This window comes from Hibiscus syriacus, unplaced genomic scaffold (assembly GCF_006381635.1).
Source record: "Hibiscus syriacus cultivar Baekdansim isolate YM2019G1 unplaced genomic scaffold, ASM638163v2 tig00112501_pilon, whole genome shotgun sequence".
Lineage (NCBI taxonomy): Eukaryota > Viridiplantae > Streptophyta > Magnoliopsida > Malvales > Malvaceae > Hibiscus > Hibiscus syriacus.
In genome coordinates this window covers 116436-135874 of record NW_024063348.1, presented here as the reverse complement: position 1 = coordinate 135874, position 19439 = coordinate 116436, and the positions used below count along the sequence as shown (strand labels likewise).

General features: G+C 31.2%; 1 protein-coding gene across 7 annotated transcripts; it reads right to left on the bottom strand.

Annotated features, from left to right (window-relative positions):
- Positions 1–2198: 2198 nt before the first annotated feature.
- LOC120180768 (ABSCISIC ACID-INSENSITIVE 5-like protein 2) lies at positions 2199–11809 on the bottom strand. Of its 7 annotated transcripts, XM_039186062.1 has the most exons (5): positions 11671–11809; positions 11007–11075; positions 9803–10760; positions 3458–3529; positions 2199–2501 (listed from the first exon to the last, which is right to left on the bottom strand). In XM_039186062.1, the coding sequence occupies exons 3-5, from the start codon at positions 10613–10615 to the stop codon at positions 2421–2423; spliced, it is 966 nt and encodes a 321-aa protein (XP_039041993.1). In that variant the 5' UTR covers positions 10616–10760; positions 11007–11075; positions 11671–11809; the 3' UTR covers positions 2199–2420. The 7 variants fall into 7 exon arrangements, with proteins under 7 accessions (XP_039041993.1, XP_039041991.1, XP_039041995.1 ...); XM_039186060.1 differs by lacking the exon at positions 11007–11075; XM_039186064.1 differs by lacking the exon at positions 11007–11075 and having other exon boundaries at positions 9803–10731.
- Between the last annotated feature and the right edge of the window lie 7630 nt (positions 11810–19439).

Here is a 19439-nt window from a genome sequence, read left to right as displayed (position 1 = left end):
GTTTTCGAGTAACTCGAATTTTTAAAAATTCAACTTAACTCAAAAATCGAATTGATAATTCGAATTGACTTGAATAACTCAAAATTGAAAAAAAAATTAATTTTTCAAGTCGAGTTTTACTCACCTCTAACTTTATCCGTACTTTTTAAAAAATCATTAAGTCCAAAATTTGATCTGATTTTTAAGATAAAATATTATTAAGTTAAATAGTAACCTAATTGAAAAAAAATATAGATAGAGACTATTATAACAAATATCCCTAAATATATAAATATTAATTACAATATTATTATCAGGTCATATCATATATTTTTCACACTAAATTCGAATCTAATCCTATCAAAATCAAAATTTTCTTTGTTTAATCTAATATTATAAAATCAAATATAGATTGAAAATTCATGGATTAAATATACATCTGGAAGTATATTGTCAATATAGGTAAGGCCAGAATGCAGCACCACTCTCCTATTGTTGATTGTAGCCGTTAATTATCTGCATGGTTAAATGGCAGATAAGATCACAAGTCAAATCTAACAGTATTAGATAAGAAACTGATAAGCTAACTTATTTTCTGCATAATCGATTCCTGTAGCTGTTTATGTTGAAATTTTCGATTTGAATTTAACAGTATTAATGATTGAACTTGAATTTAAAGAAATTAATATATTTATTCTAACAGTGTTAACAGTTGGACCTATATAAAGAGACTAAATTCATGGAGGAAAAAAAAATAGAATGATCAAGTTTCAAGTGGGTGAATAGTATAAAGACCTGACACATATTTTAACCATTAATTTATCATATTCAAAGTTTTGATATTCAAATGCATCCATGAACTTGACTTGAACCATAGATTAGCATTCTACAAATAGACTACAAAAACGCCATCAGACATGATATTCCATACATTTCCAGTTCCTCTGCAATTAATGGCAGCCATAGCAGAAGAACAATCATTAAACATTAAAGATGAAATGCATAGAGAGCTGCATGCAACCAGAAGCTCAACAGAAATAACCTCGGAATTTCGACGATCCATATGCAGGGTTGTAGGCTTCGGTCCTATCTGAATGCGGAATACCGTAATTGAATGTCAACTCAGTCATGGGAGGGATGTGTTTCTTTGCAAGAAAAATCCTATATGGAGAAACGCTTCGTTGTTGCTTTCATACGTGACTGGCTGCCAGAAAACATTCGGAAAAGAGAAACTGTGGTCCATAAACAAAGCTACATTTCCACTGTTCTTCGAACTTGTGATTAAAGGAAACGGGATATCGAAATCTTCTGTACTTCCAGTTTCGATATTCCACTTGAAGGTTACACTAGTGTGAATGATTTCGGATATTTGACAGTCGGAGAATATGTCAAGTATGCAGGCCCCTGTTCATCTTCAACCTCATTTACTAGTGACACAGGTGTTCGTTCCGCACCCAAAATGAGATCAGGAAGAATAAGTCCGACCCTCGAAGACAGACCTTTCCACTTCTGAACGGATTTCAGAGGGGCAAAAGCAACTGGCTGTCCAGGGATCCTTACCAATTTAGACTTGAACATCTGCAACCTGATTTCCCTGTCTCCATCCACGACTATTGAATCTTGTAAAGTCCTACCGTACACGTAAACCTACGATATTTGATGGATCCTCTTCTCCATCCACGACTCTTGGATTTTGTAAAGTCCATGTACGCATAGACCTTCTACATTTGATGGATCCTGGATGAGGATGACATTGAATTGCTAGAAGATGACGTGATCAGAGGAGGTTGTCGTGGTTTCCTTGATCGACTTTTCTACATTTGATGGATCCTGGATGAGGATGACTTTTAATTGCTAGAAGACGATGTGACCAGAGGAGATTGTTGAAGTTTCCTTGATCGACTTTTCTAGCAGTTCAAACACAAAACCTTTTCATCTCATGGACATCGAAAATGACTATTTTTCAATCCAGTCCCCTCCATTCACACAGGCAACATGCAGAAACCCAAAAGAGTGTTCGTGGATCTTGTATGCATGCATGTATCTATCATCTATGCATGCACATGTAGACATACATGCACATGTGCTTTTGTGCGATAAACCCTGCTAAGATGGTGAAATGATCGTATCAAGAGAGAAAAATGACACAAAACTAGACATTCGCAGCAATCCTTACTATCTTTAATGGTTAGAGAGTAGGAATGTAACATTAAGTTTTCTAGTTTGAATTGATATTTCATAGTAAGAAGTAGATACATGAACAAAATCTCGTACAAGTACGAAGCAACCATCAATGGCATTCGAAATAACGGAAACCGCCAGAAGATGCATTGCAGATTGTTGTGCTCACTTTTTAACTAATGCCTCAATTGAAACTAGAAACAGAAGCCAGAAACTTGTTTTTATATGCAAAACTTTCACACTAGCCACTAGGCGAATTGTTAAAATGGGGCTGACGACGTTCTACGGAGCTGATATTTTGGTTCAGGCGGCGGTGCAGACGGCAGCATCTTATCAAGCTCCTAAGAATATAAAATTCGAAACCAAGAGAGAAGTCAAATTTTACGCGGAAACACTGATGAATAAAAATATGATAAGTGATTTGGCGTCCACGAAGGTAAACGTCAGGAAATTAACAACTGCTACAAAGAAACATTTCATGGCAGATTTGGCTGAGCATCAAAGAGGACACGAATCATACGATTGATGATTCCAAAATGTTTCATTTATTGACTATGAGCAGTACCTTTTAACATTGTCAGAAAACAGTTGGGATTTAGTAAAAGGTAGGATTAAGGTCGGAATCGGATGGTCACAAGTTCACAACTTTAGACCAGTCAAATGACCTCATAAAACACTAGCCTAGCCAAGTTGAAGAATGCATCAAACTTAAGATACTGTGATCTATATCGATTTAGGTTATGAGAAAAGGGAACAATACAAGTAAACATTATGATCTACTCGTACAAGGAATAGCTGCTTACCAACTATGTATACAGGTTATCAAAGTCAAGGCATAAGCAGGGTTTTAAATAGCGTTTGCGGTCACGTTTTCGGTCGCGTCGTGTTTATCACGGTTGCGGATATAACGGATGCTATTGCGGTCATTGCGGATATCGCGATCATGAATTTTTTTTCAAAGGAGCTGATTTTTTTAATAAAAAACCTTTTTTTAAAAAATTTAAAATAACGGAATAACGGTTCGCGATTGGCCGCGATCTGCCGCTATTGGTGTGATCCCGCTTCACAACGTTATTTTCCGCGATAGTGGTTTCGGATACCACCGCGACCGCGATATAACGGCCGCAACACCGCTATTCAGCCGCTATTTGAAACCCTGTCGCATAAGTATATAGATATCATAAAATGAAAACACAAGAATACTAATTCTGACAAAGAACATGTTGAAAAAGAAATGTATTATACTTAAAAAAGAATCTTTTAATCTTGTAAAAGTGGCTTATAAGACAGATCTAACCTTTTGTTTCCTTAGCCTTTCGTTTTCCTCTTCTAGGCGTGAAACTTTGTTCTCCAGTTCATTAGTATAAGCCTGTTTATAAATATCTTTCAGGTTCACTCGGTAATTCAGAAAAAGAGATCATAAAACATCAAATAAATAAAAAAGCAAAGAAGATACAGAAAAAGGAACGGTGTATTTGTCAAGCTCGTTTGAGAGAGAAAATAAATGAAAAACCTGCTTCCTTGCTCGAGAACGTGCTGCAGATTCCCTGTTCTTTATCATTCTCTTCTGTCTCCTTTCAACAGTTTTTTCAACTATGTCCTCGGGGGTACCTCTTTTCCTTCCAGATGCCTGAGTATCCGATAAAGTTCCCAACAAAGGAGAAGGCAATGCCAACTGGTTCTCCGGGTAAGAGACATCAATTACACCAGTAGTCTCTATGGCTAAAGGCTGTGGCATAGACTGAACTGGCATATAAGCCCCCATCATACTTTGTTGTGGATGATCATACTGCGGTTGTTGTGGGTACTGCATCCACTGACATTGTTGTGCAAACTGAGATGCAACACTTGGATTGACCCCGGCAATAGGAGCACCAACATTTTCATCAGTAGATGCTTCTGTAACAACTCCGGCCTTCATGAGAAAATCCTCCAGCGTCATTTCTCCAAGTGTAGGCTGCCTTTCTCTAGATTTCTTTTCCCCATCGATTTTTCTGTGTTGAATATCTTTCCAAACCTCATCGACTGTCTTCTTGCTCAAAGCACTAGTTAACGACAAACTCGCCTGATGCTGCAGAGAGGTTTGATTGGTCAATGCTGTTCCTTCAGTTTCCGTACCAAAAGTCTGGTTAGCCTCCAAGGTCCACACACTCTTGAGAAGCTCATCTAGGTTCATACTGTTCAGAGGTTTTCCCAAGTCGGACAATTGATTTTGGACCTCATCCAAGGTGAGACTGTACATTGAATTTTGCCTTGTTAACTGGTGACATTGCAACTGTTTGCCATTATTACCATTATCACCTTGAGACCCCGTTGTCTGAATTCCCATGTAATCACTTCAACTTAAGCCACGTTTTTCCCCAAATTCGGAAATAAAAACTTTATGAAAGCTATATCAGTCCTAAAGTCCACCTGAAACCCCCCCCCCCAACGATTGCACACCTGAAGTTTCCCAGTCGGCTCCAAAAATTAGAACCTGACCATTCATATCAACTATCTTAAGTCCAAATGATCCGAAAACATCTTTTCTCGTATACGCAACAAGATACATGGAACAAAAGCAAAAATAACTCTCTACTTATCTTAGAGTAATTAAATTATCAGAAACATTTTATTTCAAGAGTAAATACATACATGCACAGGGAAGACCCCAAACTCCCCTCTCATCCCGAACCCGGCATAGATAAGCCAACCCGAACCGGGCATTGATAAACTAACATAGCCAAAACCCTAATATACAAAATCCCCTCTCAAAAGACCATTAGAAAGTACATTTTTTTCCCATGTCAACCAATATTAAACAAAAATCAAACCTTTTAACCAAAATTTCCCCCCTTTTTTTCTCCAAAACCAGCAATTACCCATTTCATTTTTCTACATCATTGACTTGTTCATGCATAAAACCAATGTCCGATGTGAAACAAAATAACACAAAAATCAAGCCTTTCGGGGGGAAATCCATCCTTCTTTACAACCAAGAGATACCCATTTCATTTTTCACAAACTTTTACTTAGTTTTACTAAAAAGAAAAGAAGAAGAATAAAAACAACACCGATTTAAATAGAAGAATCAGCATAAAAAGATGAAAGGGAAAAGAGAAGAAAAATAGATCTAGGGTTCTTCACTCTTGAATATAAAGAAAAAAAAAAGGAGCAAAACCAACAAAGGGGGCGATTACCTGTTGGGGAAGGAGAAGAGGGCACTGATCTTTGAGAGAGATTGAAGCTTTCGTTGTGAAAACATTTTGAGTTTCAAAAAAGGTTTTTTCATTTCTTCTTTTTATTTGTTTGGGAGTGCTCTGAACATATTCGACTCTGAAACACTGTTTTGTTTTGAGTTTATTTAAGCATTTTCTTTGCTTTCCAGACAAATCCATCTAAAAAATAAAAATCAGATCTCGACAAACACAAATCTGTCTTTAAATTTGATTTTGTTAAGAGTGAAATCTAAGCTTTAGTTTAAATATTAATAATAATAATTGAACTCAAAATGACAAATTACATAATATTGACATTCCTTTTCATTTATTAGGTTTGTATTATGGATTTTCAAAAATAAAATTAAATACAGGGTAAACTACAAGTTTAATATCTAAACTATTACTTTTATTTTATTTTGATACCTAAATTTTATTTTTTTAAACGTCATATTTAATGTTCAGTTTAAATTTCAATTTAATGTATGCCGTTAAAAAATTAATAGAACTACTAACGTGATATTTTTTTATTATTTTTTTAATAATGATGTGACATTATCATATTAGTAACATATCAACCTCACCGTTAAGTTTTTAACAACAAGATACTAAAATTAAATATAAACTAAACGTTAAGTATGATTTTGAAAAAAATAAATTTATTATTGTTTTTATACTTTTGTTATCAAATTATTTATAATATTTTTTTATTTATCATTATATTTTGATTAAAACATAATGAAAATGATTGTTTGCAATAGTATAATCATAATTTTAATCTTAAAAATTTATATATTCTATTAATACACGAGATGACAAAACCAAAAGATAAACCATGACTTCATCTTTTTATTCTCTTTGTCCTGCTTCTCCCTTCAAATCTCCTCTTTCACCTCATCAGCCCCCCCCCCTTTTTTTCACTTCAGAGATATGTGCATATTGTACTACTGTTGCTATGTTTTTTCTTTCTTGTTTTGTCTCTCGAAGAAGACATAGTGATGGACTCTGTAGATTACACGTAGTAAAATTCCCAGAGTAACGATATGATGCTAAAAAGTATCTTGACCATAAATTATGTGAATGAGGAGCTAAAGGGGAGAAACTGTCGACCCTCAAATGGTACAACTGACTGATGTACCATCCCTTAGAGGTAGCCTCATCATCTAAATGTACGATGATAAAAAAAATCTCTCTTCATTTAAATAGTCATTTTATTTTATTTCATTTCTTTTAAGTATTTTATAGTTACTTTAGGATTTTTTTTTTGAAAACACTATAGTCTTACTATTTCATTTTAGGATAAAAAAGATTAATGTGCATGAAAACTTAACGGTTAACAAATGGTCAATAATCCAAAATGGAAACTTTTTGCCCTAAAAAGAAATTTAATGAGACAAAATACTCCAATTATAAAAAAGAATCAAGATTACCATTTAGTCAAATATTAAGATTTGTTTATCTTGGAATGCTTAAGAATAAGGACTAAAATGAATATTTAATCAAATGTTAAAATATTTTTTTGTATTATATCTTTTGTAAAATTGAACACAAAGAAGAGCTTAAGTACTCTTATTGTTCCCAATGGAGATTGTATTAGCATTTGGTTTGTTGTAATTTTTAAACTGATTGAACCGAATCGAATTATTCAAATTTGATCGGTTCAGTAAGTTAAATTCAGGTTAAACCAATTAATGCTCATATCAAGAGAATGCCAACAAAGGAAAAAGAAAGGACTCGAAACTAAACATTTAGGCACAAACCTTACAGGTTGAATTGATTTCATAGTGAAAAAGTAAATACATGAATAAAAGAACTCTTACACGAGAAGCAACCATTACCAGCATATGAAACAATGGCTGCCTCCGGAAGATGCATCTACTTATAAACTTATGCCTCAATTGAAACTGGAAACCGAAACCGTGAGCTGGTACATATATGCAAAACTTTCACACTAGCTTCTACGGAGTGTTAGAACGAGGCTGATGATGTTCTACGAAGCTGATATTTTGGCTCAGGAGGTGGCGCAGACTGCAGCATATTCTCCAGCTCCTGAGAAACAAAACATCCAAAACCAATAATGAAACAAATCATATGTGGAAAAAACAACAAATAAAAAATAAGTTAAGACTTCCAGTTGATGGACTACTTGTTTTTTTAATGTCTGAAACCATGAATGAAAACTATATGCAGAAGCAAACGTTAACAGAACGAGCATATCATTAGCGTCAGAAAACATATGATTCTCGAACTTTAGCATGAGCTCAATCATAATTTGGGGTCGGCTTATATTATCTTATAATTCTAACCATTTCAGTTGCTTCGCACAATTCAAGATGCAAGTTAGATGTGAACAGCATAGGAGGTAGGAAAATAGGAGCAACATAGCTATTCACGGTTGAAGGGGTTGGATAGGATAGGGAAGACTTAGAAGAACTGAAGGTTGACAGTGCTTTGTCGGCTTCACTTAACCTCTCAAGTCCCAAACTTTGTCTGAACAAGAGCATCAATCTTCCTCCCATCAATTCAAACAAACATTAAACATTATGTTACCTAGACTCGGATGTGCCGGATAACGAGTATGTGCCTGGGAAGGGTATATTTAACTTTTTAAAAAGGAAAAACATTCATGTATTTGATGGGTCCTTGGAGAAACATATCGTCACATTCTGACATAAATACTTAAATGAAATGTCGGAGCAATATATATTAAACATTTTAAGGTCTTAGCCTTGCAAGGACTTGAGATAAAAATAGGAAATTAAGAAGGAAAAAAACTAATATCCTAGTATGTCCCAAATAAACATAAGAACACGGCACAATTGGATTTAACCTGGCTCTAATGAAGTCACCCAACAGATAAGCTGCTAATAAGATTAGACTTCAGAATTTGAGACACAATATTGTGGTCCAAAATGTCTTCTTCAGGTTATGGTTATATTGTACAATATGTGAAAGCTGTCCTGCAGCAAGATATACCAAACTTCTGGTAAAATTCATCTAAGCACCTCTCTAGCTACAGTGCAGAAATCCAGTTCATCCTAAAGCAATTCATGACAAAGGAGCGGTTCAGCACAATTTACGGCTTGCTGGAATCTTATATTCAAGGTGGCTACTGATCTAATACTATTCGATTTTAAGCTGAATGCTTTAACATGCAACCACAACCAGAAGTTTTCGCTGCCCTGTTTCTGCTAGTATTTGCTACCTTATTTCCGTAACCCTGTGACAGGCCAACTTGTCTAAATTATTGATTTTGTGACTTAAATGGGAATGTTAGTCTGTGTTATGCACAGTAATTAACTTTGGAGAATGTTCTCATGTTATATTTCAAATTGATTAGAGGTTCCTTAACAACCTTAAACCAAGCAAGCATGGGAAAGTGAATATATGTCTTGAAAACAAATGCACCGGGCCACTGACTAAAATTTTCATTTTCCATTCACTGGCAATGGAATCCATATTACAAAGGCTGATATTTGCTAAACAAGTTTTCTATCAGAAGTTTTCAACATAATTATTACACACAAAGGAAGATGAAGTTATCAAGATGGATAATGGGTAAGAACTTGGCTTTACTATAGAAGACAGATTTATCATAGACGAAAAGTGTATACATAATACATAGTTAGTGATGTTGAGAAGAGATCTTAGATAGCCATAGCAACCAACAGATTGAACACATCGACTCTGTAGCTGCCATGTTCAGTAATATATGATACGGGGATGGCAAGGAATACAACATGTTTGCATAAAGCAGGGTTTTATTATTATTATTATTTAACTAAAATCTGAATCATAGTTCTGTGCAGGTGAATAATAATGTGTTCCATTTAGGTTATGAGAAAAAAGAACAACACAAGGAAGCATCATGATCTACTTATACGAAGAACAGCTGTAAACCAACTAGAAAATCCCATAAATATCATATAACTGGTATCACATACAGAGGAAAATGAGTGTTTAATATCAACCATTTGCAATATGTAAGTTCCAGGAGTTATGGACAGATAGGTATTTAATGCAATAGAATGTTTTGATGATATAATATTCGCTTTTTAATAGAATACAGACATGGTGTATACAGGTTATCAACTTATAGAAATGAATAAACATATATTGGAAACGCAAACAAAAATACTAATTTTGATTTTTGAGTAAGAAGTTTATCCTTTTCTTCAAAGAACATGTTGGAAAAAATAAAAATAATTTATATTTCAAAAGTAAAACATTTCAAGATCATCAATTGAATGTAAATGAATCAGAAAAGTGTCTTGTACAACAGATCTAACCTTCCGTTTTCTCAGCCTCTCATTTTCCTCTTCTAGGCGTGAAACTTTGTTCTCCAGTTCATTAGTGTAAGCCTGTTTATAGATATTTTTCAGGTCACTCGATAATTCAGAAAACAAGTGTCAGATTCTTAGAGATGAAAACGAATAAAAGCTGACCTGCTTCCTTGCTCGTGAACGTGCTGCAGATTCCCTATTCTTTATCATCCTCTTTTGTCTCCTTTCAACATTTTTTTCAACCATGTCCTCAGAAGCACCTCTTTTCCTTCCAGATGCCGGTGTATCTGATAATGTTCCCATCAAAGGTGAATGCAACGGCACCTGGTTCTCTGGGTAGGAGACATCCATAACAGCAGCAGTCTCTAAGACTAAAGGCTGGGGCATAGGCTGGGGTGGCATATAAACCCCCATTATACTTTGCTGAGGATGGTGATATTGAAGCTGTGGGTACTGCATCCACTGTCCTTGCGGTGCAAACTTCGGAGCAACACTCAGATCTACCCCACCTACAGAATCACCAGCATTACCATCTATCGATGCTTCGGCAACAACTCCAGCTTTCACAAGAAAATCCTCCAATGTCATTTCTCCAAGGGTAGGCTGCCTTTCTCTAGATTTCTTTTCCCCATCATTTTTGCTTTGTTGAATATCTCTCCAAACTTCATCAACTGTCTTCTTGCTCAAAGCACCGGTTACTGACAAACTTGCCTGACGGTGCAGAGAAGTTTGATTGGTCAGTGGTGTGCCTTCAGTTTCCATCCCAAAAGTCTGGTTAGCCTCCAAGGTCCATACATTCTTGAGAAGCTCGTCTAGATTCAAGCTACTCAGAGGTTTTCCCAAGTCACCCAACTGATTTTGTACCTCATCCAACGTGAGACTATACATTGAATTTTGCTGAGCCAACTGCTGAAACTGCAGCTGTTTGCAATTACCAACACTATCACCTTGAGACCCCATTGTCTGAATTCCCATGTAATTACTTTTACTTAAAGCAACTTTTTCCCCAAATTCTCAAACAAATATCCATAGGCAAATGACTATATCAGTCCTAAAGTTGACTTGGAAGCAACCTGGCCACATATCTGGAGCTTCACAAGTCAGCACCAAAATTTAGAGCCTGAAATTAGACCCAGCTATTCATTTCAATTCCCTTCAGTCGAAATTATCTGAAAACATCTTTCTTGTGTATGTAACAATATATGAAACAGAAATAAATAATTCTCTACTTCTCTTAAAATTGACTGAAATTACCAAATACATTTCATTTCAAGAATAAATGCATACATGCATGCAGAAGACCACAAACTCCTCTATCATTCAAAGTTCTTCAAACCCAAACTCTGTATTGAACAAACTAACATACCCGAAAGCCTACTGTAACAAATCCCGCCTCAAAAGATATATATAAGAGAAGAAGAAACACATTTCCCCCCTACAAAACAGATGTAAATAACACAAAAATGTCTAAAATTACAAAAGGATCCACACTTCAACAGTCAATAAAAGAAAAACACAAGGCATTGGAGAAAAATGGAGAGAAGGAAATAGTAAAGAAGCAAATCAGAGCTCAGATAAACTAAAGATGGGGGAAAAAAGGAAAATAAATAAATTTGATGCAAAAACTACCAAATACTTTTTTGAAAAATAATTAAGGGCTATAACGTTATAATCTGCTCGCCAAATAAATTACAAAAAAATTGAAGAATCATACGCATTATTAAATCCTCAGATTATTACAAAATTAAAAAGAAAATGATAAGCTTATTGCATGACACAAAAAAGAACAGTGCTTTAAAATGCGAGTTAAAACGAAATTTATTGAAACAAATCTGAATGAAAAGACATAAAAACCCAGAGGAGGATCTAAAAAATGGTTTTGTCCACTTTATTAGAAGACAAAAACTAAACCCAGACGATCAAGTATCAACGGAGAAATGAAATGAAATGAAACCCTTAAAGGATCAGAGCCAACGAAAAGAAAGCAAGAATTTCAAAATTAAACAATTAAAAAAAACAGAAAACCTTACTTGGATTTAGAGAAAGTGGAGATCGAAAGGCAACGAATTTGCGGGAAAACGAAGCTTAATGAACTTTGATCGACAAAAATAGAAGAAAACCAACGCATTTATCAACTCTGCATACCAGCAAGAAGCTTAACAGAAAATTAAAAATGCGTTTATTAGTTTATTCAGTGTTGTGAATAATGTGTTTTGTTTTTTCTAATATGTATTAAATATATTATTTATAATTAATAAAATAAAAAGAAATAGGATCTCGTTATACTTAATAAATATCGATTTAGTATAAAATTGGAATTAAAATCGATGAAAATAAAATATTTTAATAATTTGAGTGAACCATATTCTAAAGGCTTAATATAAAAATAAGCGCATAAATTATATTATTTTTCTATTTAGGTATTTAAATTATATTTTTGTCAATCTAGGTATCTAACGTTACAAATATTATCATTTTAAGTGTCCCGATCATAACGACCGTTAAAATTTTTTGTTAAGCGACATGTGTCATATTTTGATAATTTTGAATATTTCAATTTCATCCTTAAATTAGTACTTTCATTTTAAAATAATCGACATGTGTCATATTTTGATAATTTTGAATATTTCAATTTCATCCTTAAATTAGTACTTTCATTTTAAAATAATCCTCAAGTTTTTGAATATTCTAATTTTATCCTTGAATTGTAACTCTTATTCTAAATTAGACTCAATTTTGGGGACCATTTTAATCCTCAAGTTTGGGATGAAATTGGAATGTTATGGAGTTTGGGGACTAATTTAAAATGAGGGTCATAGGTTAGGGATGAAATTGAACTGTTAAAAAGTTGAGTACTAATTTAAAATGAATATTCACAAATTTAAGATCATTTAACGTATTTTAAATTATAAATTTTAAAAATATTAATTTAATTTTTTCACGAAATGAGCGATAGCTTTTTTATATTCTTTTAATATAATTGAATTTACTCAAAGTTGTATGAATCAAGTTAAATCAGTAGTTAAAGAAATAATTATTATTATTTAAAACTCCAAATTCGAGCACTAAAGACTTCGAACATTTGAGCGTTCTTTTTTAAAATTAATTAAAAATATTTAGAATATAATTTATCACTTGAAAACCTCCTAAATTTAATATTAAAAAAAAGAATTTGCTCGCAAGTTATCCTACCGTAAATCATGAGACCCACTATGCCAAACGGCGTGAGCGCAATGCAATATTCTCTTCCCCTTTTTTCTTTCTAATTTATATATATAGGGGTAATATCACATTTAGTACCTATTTTTAAAAGAAATATTTAATGTGATATATATACTTTTAAATCATTCAATGTGGTATATGTGTTTTAACAAAATACCTAATATAATATCTGTAAGTTTAAAATGTTCATTGTAGTATTTGTATTTAAAAATAATAATGTAATATATGTACTTTGATTAAAAAAATGTACAATTAAAAAATGTTTTGTTTATATTTTTAATATTATTATAAAATTAGCATGGATTTATAAAAAAAATATTGTGTCAATTTTTTATTGATTGATTTTTATACTAACAATGTTAAAATCGAATATTATAATAATACATGAAATAATAGTTCAAGTATCATATTAAATATTTTATCAAATATTATGTATCATCAATAACTAGTTGGTCTACTGGGATAAGACATTAAATCCCTTAAGCAAGTTTAGAAATTCGAAACATGGCGTTTGTGAATAGAGCAAACCGGGTTAGGATGGTAGACCTTACCTCTGCAGTACTTAATTCGGATTAATCAGTCAATAGATTAGATATCGGTGGCTATATCAATAAAAATATCACAATACAAATTTTATCAAAAATACAAATAACAATATTATCACTATATATTATCTATTTAATCTAGAGCTATTATATCTCAATTGAGTCTTAAGTATGCTCTGGCTCTTCTTGACCTAATTTTTTTTGTATAAAAAGAAAATCATATTTGTTTCCATTTTAATGTTTGAAAATTTTATTTGCTTAAGTATTATACTTAAATTATCATTATGTTTTAGTTTTTCTGATAAAGAGTTTACAATATTTAAAACAAAAAAATACATGTGACATGTATGTCGTGTATGGTGTGCTCTATTTTTATTGGTTGATATTATTCTTTTAAAGTTATAAATTTTAAATAAATTATAGTTATTAATTATTTTTATTTTATTAACTTAATTATAAAAATTGCAACTATAACACAATATTTTTATTTTTCCTTTTTAGTTACTCAACCATTAATTATGAAACAATTAGATGACGCTATCTTTTTTCTTATATGAAAATCAAAATAATTTTTTAATCATTTCTTCATTTGATTGGACATTTGTTTTTCCGTTATCATATTCTTCCCCCCAAAGAACCCATCAACATTTTCTCTCGTTTCAAGTTATCAGTGGAAACCATTATTTTTTTGTTTTTTTTTGTCACTTTAGACACGAATAAACTTATTTTATTGTCCTCTACTACTTTAATAATTTAAATTTTCTCAAATCATCATTTAAACTTATGCTACTTCAACACAAAAGCCAACAATTTTAAGGATCCATTAAATTTGAGGGGTCTTAGATGAAGTGACGGATTCAAAAATAATTTTGAGAGTGATAATATATATGTTAATAATATAAATTTTTTAAATATGGTAGGTATAAATAAAATTTGAATGAGGACACCTTCAATAAAATAAGTAACTAAGCGAATAAAATTATATTTCATAATGAACACGTACCTACCCTCAATCCTCGATAGATCCGTGGTTGTTTGGATGTATGCCTGAAAATTCCAATAACGAAAAATATTATTCTAAAAAAATAATACATTTCAAAATTAATCTCGTCAAAACAATCGTAGATAGATTATACCAAGAGAACACTAGAGCTTTGTCTTTTTTAAGGGTAAATTACACATTTAGTACTTAAATTATCAGTTTTGATCCGCTTTAGTATCTATATTTTTAATTTTTCAAAATCATACTTAAAGTTTAGTTTTTATTTCATTTTAGTACCATGCAGTTAAGTTTTTAAAAAAAATGAAAGTCTACGTACCAAAACATGTTTAGTACCTAAATTATACTTAAGTTTTGAAAAAAATTAAAAATTTAGGTACTAAAGCATATAAAAAATGATAGTTTAGAGAATAAACACATTAAGTTTCTAATGATGGGGTATTAAAATGAAACAAAAAGTACACTTTAGGTATGGTTTTAAAAAAATTGAAAGTTTAAGTACTAAAACAGACCAAAACTGATAGTTTAGGTACTAAATCGTAATTTACCCCTTTTATTATTTTGAGTTATTTTCAAAGAAAGCCAACCTAAACATAAGAAAGAGAGGGAAAAAGGTAACTTTTTGGCCCCAATTTTGTCATGAACAATTATCCACGAGATATTTGGAAATAAATTAAGTTTTTCTAGAAAAAAAAAATAGAAAGAAACTAGCATATCACCGCATTGTTAAAGATTTAATGGTAAAGTGATTAAACAAACGAATTTGAAAAGTTTAGTGCAATATTTGTAACTTTTACATTTTACTGACTAAAATTAAAATACAATAAAAGTTTAATGACTAACGATGTAATTTAACATACTTTAGATAAACTTAGATAAAATTATAGTCTAAATACCAAATCAACTAAGTTGAAATTGGAAATTTATGATAAATTATCAGGTTCCAAGTTTTGGGATAAACAATTTATGTTGGATGAAAATAGTCGATTACCAATTAAATATAAGTCACGTCATTAATTAAATATATATGATAATGTTCGTTAGTAATATTTATTAACAGTTAGTCAACTAACTATTTTTATTTAATAGTGACCATTTTGACCAAAAATTGAAATGCCAGGGCTAAAACGTTAAAAAATTAAGACACAAAATGACCATTTCTACATATGTTTGATGCTAATTTCTTCGTTATGCCTTGTTAATTTGATTATGTCGTAACATTCCGAAAATTTGAAAAAATAATTTCAAGGTTCGCTTTAGTTAAATTGAGTTTTTCTTTTAAAATTTAAAAATATGGTTCAATGAGTCGTCACCAATTTTTAGTTAGAAAGTGATTGGATCACTTAACAAAATTTGTTATTTTAATAAAATTTAATTTTAAAATTATTAAAAGAACATTTAGGTATGCTTACTAAAAAAATGAGTTCGGGAGTCGGTTACGTATAGGAAATAACAACCAATAACGCCCTAAAATCAATACCTAGTCGATCAATTGTTGTCTTTACAATAAAATTTATGACTTAAAAATTAATTTAATTAATGATATTTTTTTCAATTGAGTAAATACAATGCTATTGACCCTCCCAAATTCTTGGGGAAAATGTCAACATTTCGTTTCTTTCAAACGAAGAGAGGTAACCTCCTAATATTAAATAGGACAACACTCTCTCTTTCTAATCAAAGCGAAAAAATATCAGTATTTACCTCCAATAATTTAAGACATATAAAGTAAAAAGACGATATTTCGACACTTCCGATCGAGGAGAAATACCTTATAATAAGAAGCAGAGATACTATTTCTCATTCCAAAAGAAGTAGGTAATGTCGATGTTCTCCTTAGAATCTAGGACTGGTATTTATTCAAATTTAAATAATACCTTAAAATTTTCATTAATTAAAATTACCCACACATTTAAGATAGATGAATAATATTCAATTATCTATAAATGCCGACACCAAACCCTCAAATAAAATCAAGCAATTTTTCTTTGATAAATTAAAATAAGAAAATGTTTCATTCTTCGTCCTCCTGATTAATTTTAATATGTTAAAAGTTTCTTTTTGTTTCACTGGATGATATTTTATTATTTTAAATTACTGAAATAAGACTATTAGTTGGATTAGTATAATTTTTCTCGATAATTTAAAATAATTAATATTGTCTTTAGTCCAATTATAAAATTTGTGGAGTTATGCTTATAAAACTATCATGCACAATTAATTAAAATGTTACAAAACAAAGTATTCAAAAACATACTCTAACATATTAATAAAGTGTAAAAGTAATAATAGTAATAATTAATATTAAAATTTAAAATATGGAAATATATTACAATATAGTAATAAATAAAATATATTTATAAAGGTTAAATAATAAAATTGATCCATCTTAAAATAATTATAAAATAAAACATTAGATATTTATTCTAAAAAAAAAGTTAAACATTTTAAAAATATATATAGTTTGAAGATTAATTTATACGCATGTAGGTATGGAGTAGTACAATGCAATTATGATTGAAGTCGAGACTCATGAGTATAGGTTCCAATCTTAGTAATATGCAGTGGCGGATGCATTAACCCGTAGGGGCAAATTGCATTCCTATTATTTTAAAAAATTTATTAAATTTAATTTAATACGTTAAGAAAAAAAATTACAATTTTTATATATATATTATTTTTAAAAAAAGAAAATTAAAATTTTAGACTCAAAATTTCTAGATCTGCCATATGTTGGCAAAAAAATATCATGATACAAAAGCAGTCCATCCCATGTTCACGGGAGATTCTGCAGAAGTAGTTATGTTATTGATAGGTCCAAATGTAAATCCCATGTTGGTTCCCTAAAAAGACGACAATCCTGATATTGGTTCTATGTTATGTACGTGTCTTAACAAGGTGTTTTCCTTTCATATATAAGGCCAAAACCATGTATACTGAGCATATATTCAATCTATAACTCAGCCTGAATATATGCTTAAGAGACACATCACCCCCTTCTTTTGGAGATTCCTTGTTTAACTAGCATTCTCCGATAACAAATAACATGTTTAGACAGGTTGGATTTAGGATAGTTTATTTGACTGAAAATATTTTTTGAAAGATATTTTTATAAAATAATTTATATATTTTTTTATTTTTTTTGAAAAAACGTTATACAGCGTTTGAAAATTATTGTGTAAATCATTTTTCACTAGTTGATAAATTTTCTAAAAATTATTTATTTCAAATATGAAATATAATAAATATTATTATTTATTATAAAAACATAATATTATTATTTTTAAAATATTAGAATATTTTTTGAATTAATCACTAGTATTCTATCTATTGATCGACTAATCTAGAACGGGTACTGCATAGGCAAAGGCGACCCTCCCAACCTAGTTTGCTCCATTTGCAAACACTAATATTAGAATAATTTATTTAATATTATTTATGTCAATATTATTATTAAAATATTATTTCTACAATTTTGTTTATAAAAATATTAACTCTAGTGTATTATACTAAAATAAAAATATTATAAATTAGAATAAGTATTTATTAAAATAATAATAATATATTATATTTTAAAAATATTAATAACTATTTTTTAAGTATTTTTATTAAAATATTACTAGACTATTATATTAATATTAAATACATAAATAATATTATTCATTATTAATAATTCAATAATATTATTTTTAGGAAATTAATAAATAACATAAATTTTATTAATAGTTTATTGTATATAGTATCATATGTTATTATAATATAATTGGGTATATTGTTATAACATTAAAAAATATAGTATTATATTATTAAAAAAATAATAAATATATTTTAAATGTTTAATAATTAATATTTTTATTAAAATATTATATTAATATTAAATACATAATTTGAGTATATATGTTTTGAAGTGAAAAGTTTGGACGGAAAATCAAAGGGTAAGTATTTTCTAGGAAATACAAAGGAAATTCTGTTGACCAAAAAATGTTTTAAATTGACTAACTTATTTTCCGTCAATCAATTACTGAAAAATGAGAAAAACTTTTTCAGAAATTGTTTTACGTGAAATAAAGAAAACTGTTATATAGTAGGGACGAAAATAGTTATGCATTTTTCCTTTTAGTATTCTAATTTTATTTACCACAAACTGAATTGATCTAGAAACAATTAAAGTAAGATTGAATTTATACCCTCATCGTATTAACCTTATCAAGAAAAACAATACCAATATTACGTGGAGGAAAGAATAAAAGATATAAAAAAGGAAGAGAAAAAGTTTGATATAGATGTACGTACCCATTCACGGGCTAAACTCACGATATAATGCTTTCAAAATAAATAATTCACGATCTAATGCACTCCCTATATTATTTGCTGAAATAGGGTGAAATCCACAGTGTGGCTGTAGGTCGCCATGGCGACGTCCATGCCTTCCGAGCGACCTACTACGTCGCCATGGCTTCCCGGGAGCTGCACAGAGATAATGGACGTCTACATGTGCCATGCAAGTCCCCAACACCCAACACAGGTCGCCATGCACGTCCCCAACACCCCAACACAGGTCGCCATGCACTCCCAGCGACCTACAAGGTCGCCATGCACTCCCAGCGACCTTGTAGGTCGCCAAGCAGTCCCGGCGACCAAGCTTAGGACCAAACTTATCCTTGCTGGCGACCAAACTTAACCCTGCTCCCTCGTGCATGGGTTGCATCCATAGCTGGGAGATTGTAGCCAAGCTTTAACCCTCTGTTCCCTTATGCATGCGTTGCATCCATAGCTGGGAGATTCCTGCATCCATAAGCGTTAATTTAGCTGCTAAATGCAGCAAATATTGCTGTTGAATTGCAGCCTTTCAACGCTCAATAGTTACACGATTCAATGCTCAATATTATTTGCTTCAACAATCAAATTTAATGACGCTCTCCAACGCTCATTTTCTTTATATAGAGGATATGGGGGTTTAGGGTTTAGGGTAAAAGCAGAAGCAGCACATATAGAAACTTTATCGAGAGAAAGAAAAGGAAGAAGAAGAAAA

Coding starts and splice junctions, on each gene's coding strand:
- LOC120180768 (XM_039186059.1), bottom strand. CDS start 4,489: ATGGGAATTCAGACAACGGGGTCTCAAGGTGATAATGGTAATAATGGC. Junction 3,530..3,673: donor GTTCTCGAGCAAGGAAGCAG/GTTTTTCATTTA, acceptor ATTTATAAACAG/GCTTATACTAATGAACTGGA. Junction 2,502..3,457: donor AAAGGCTAAGGAAACAAAAG/GTTAGATCTGTC, acceptor TTATATTCTTAG/GAGCTTGATAAGATGCTGCC.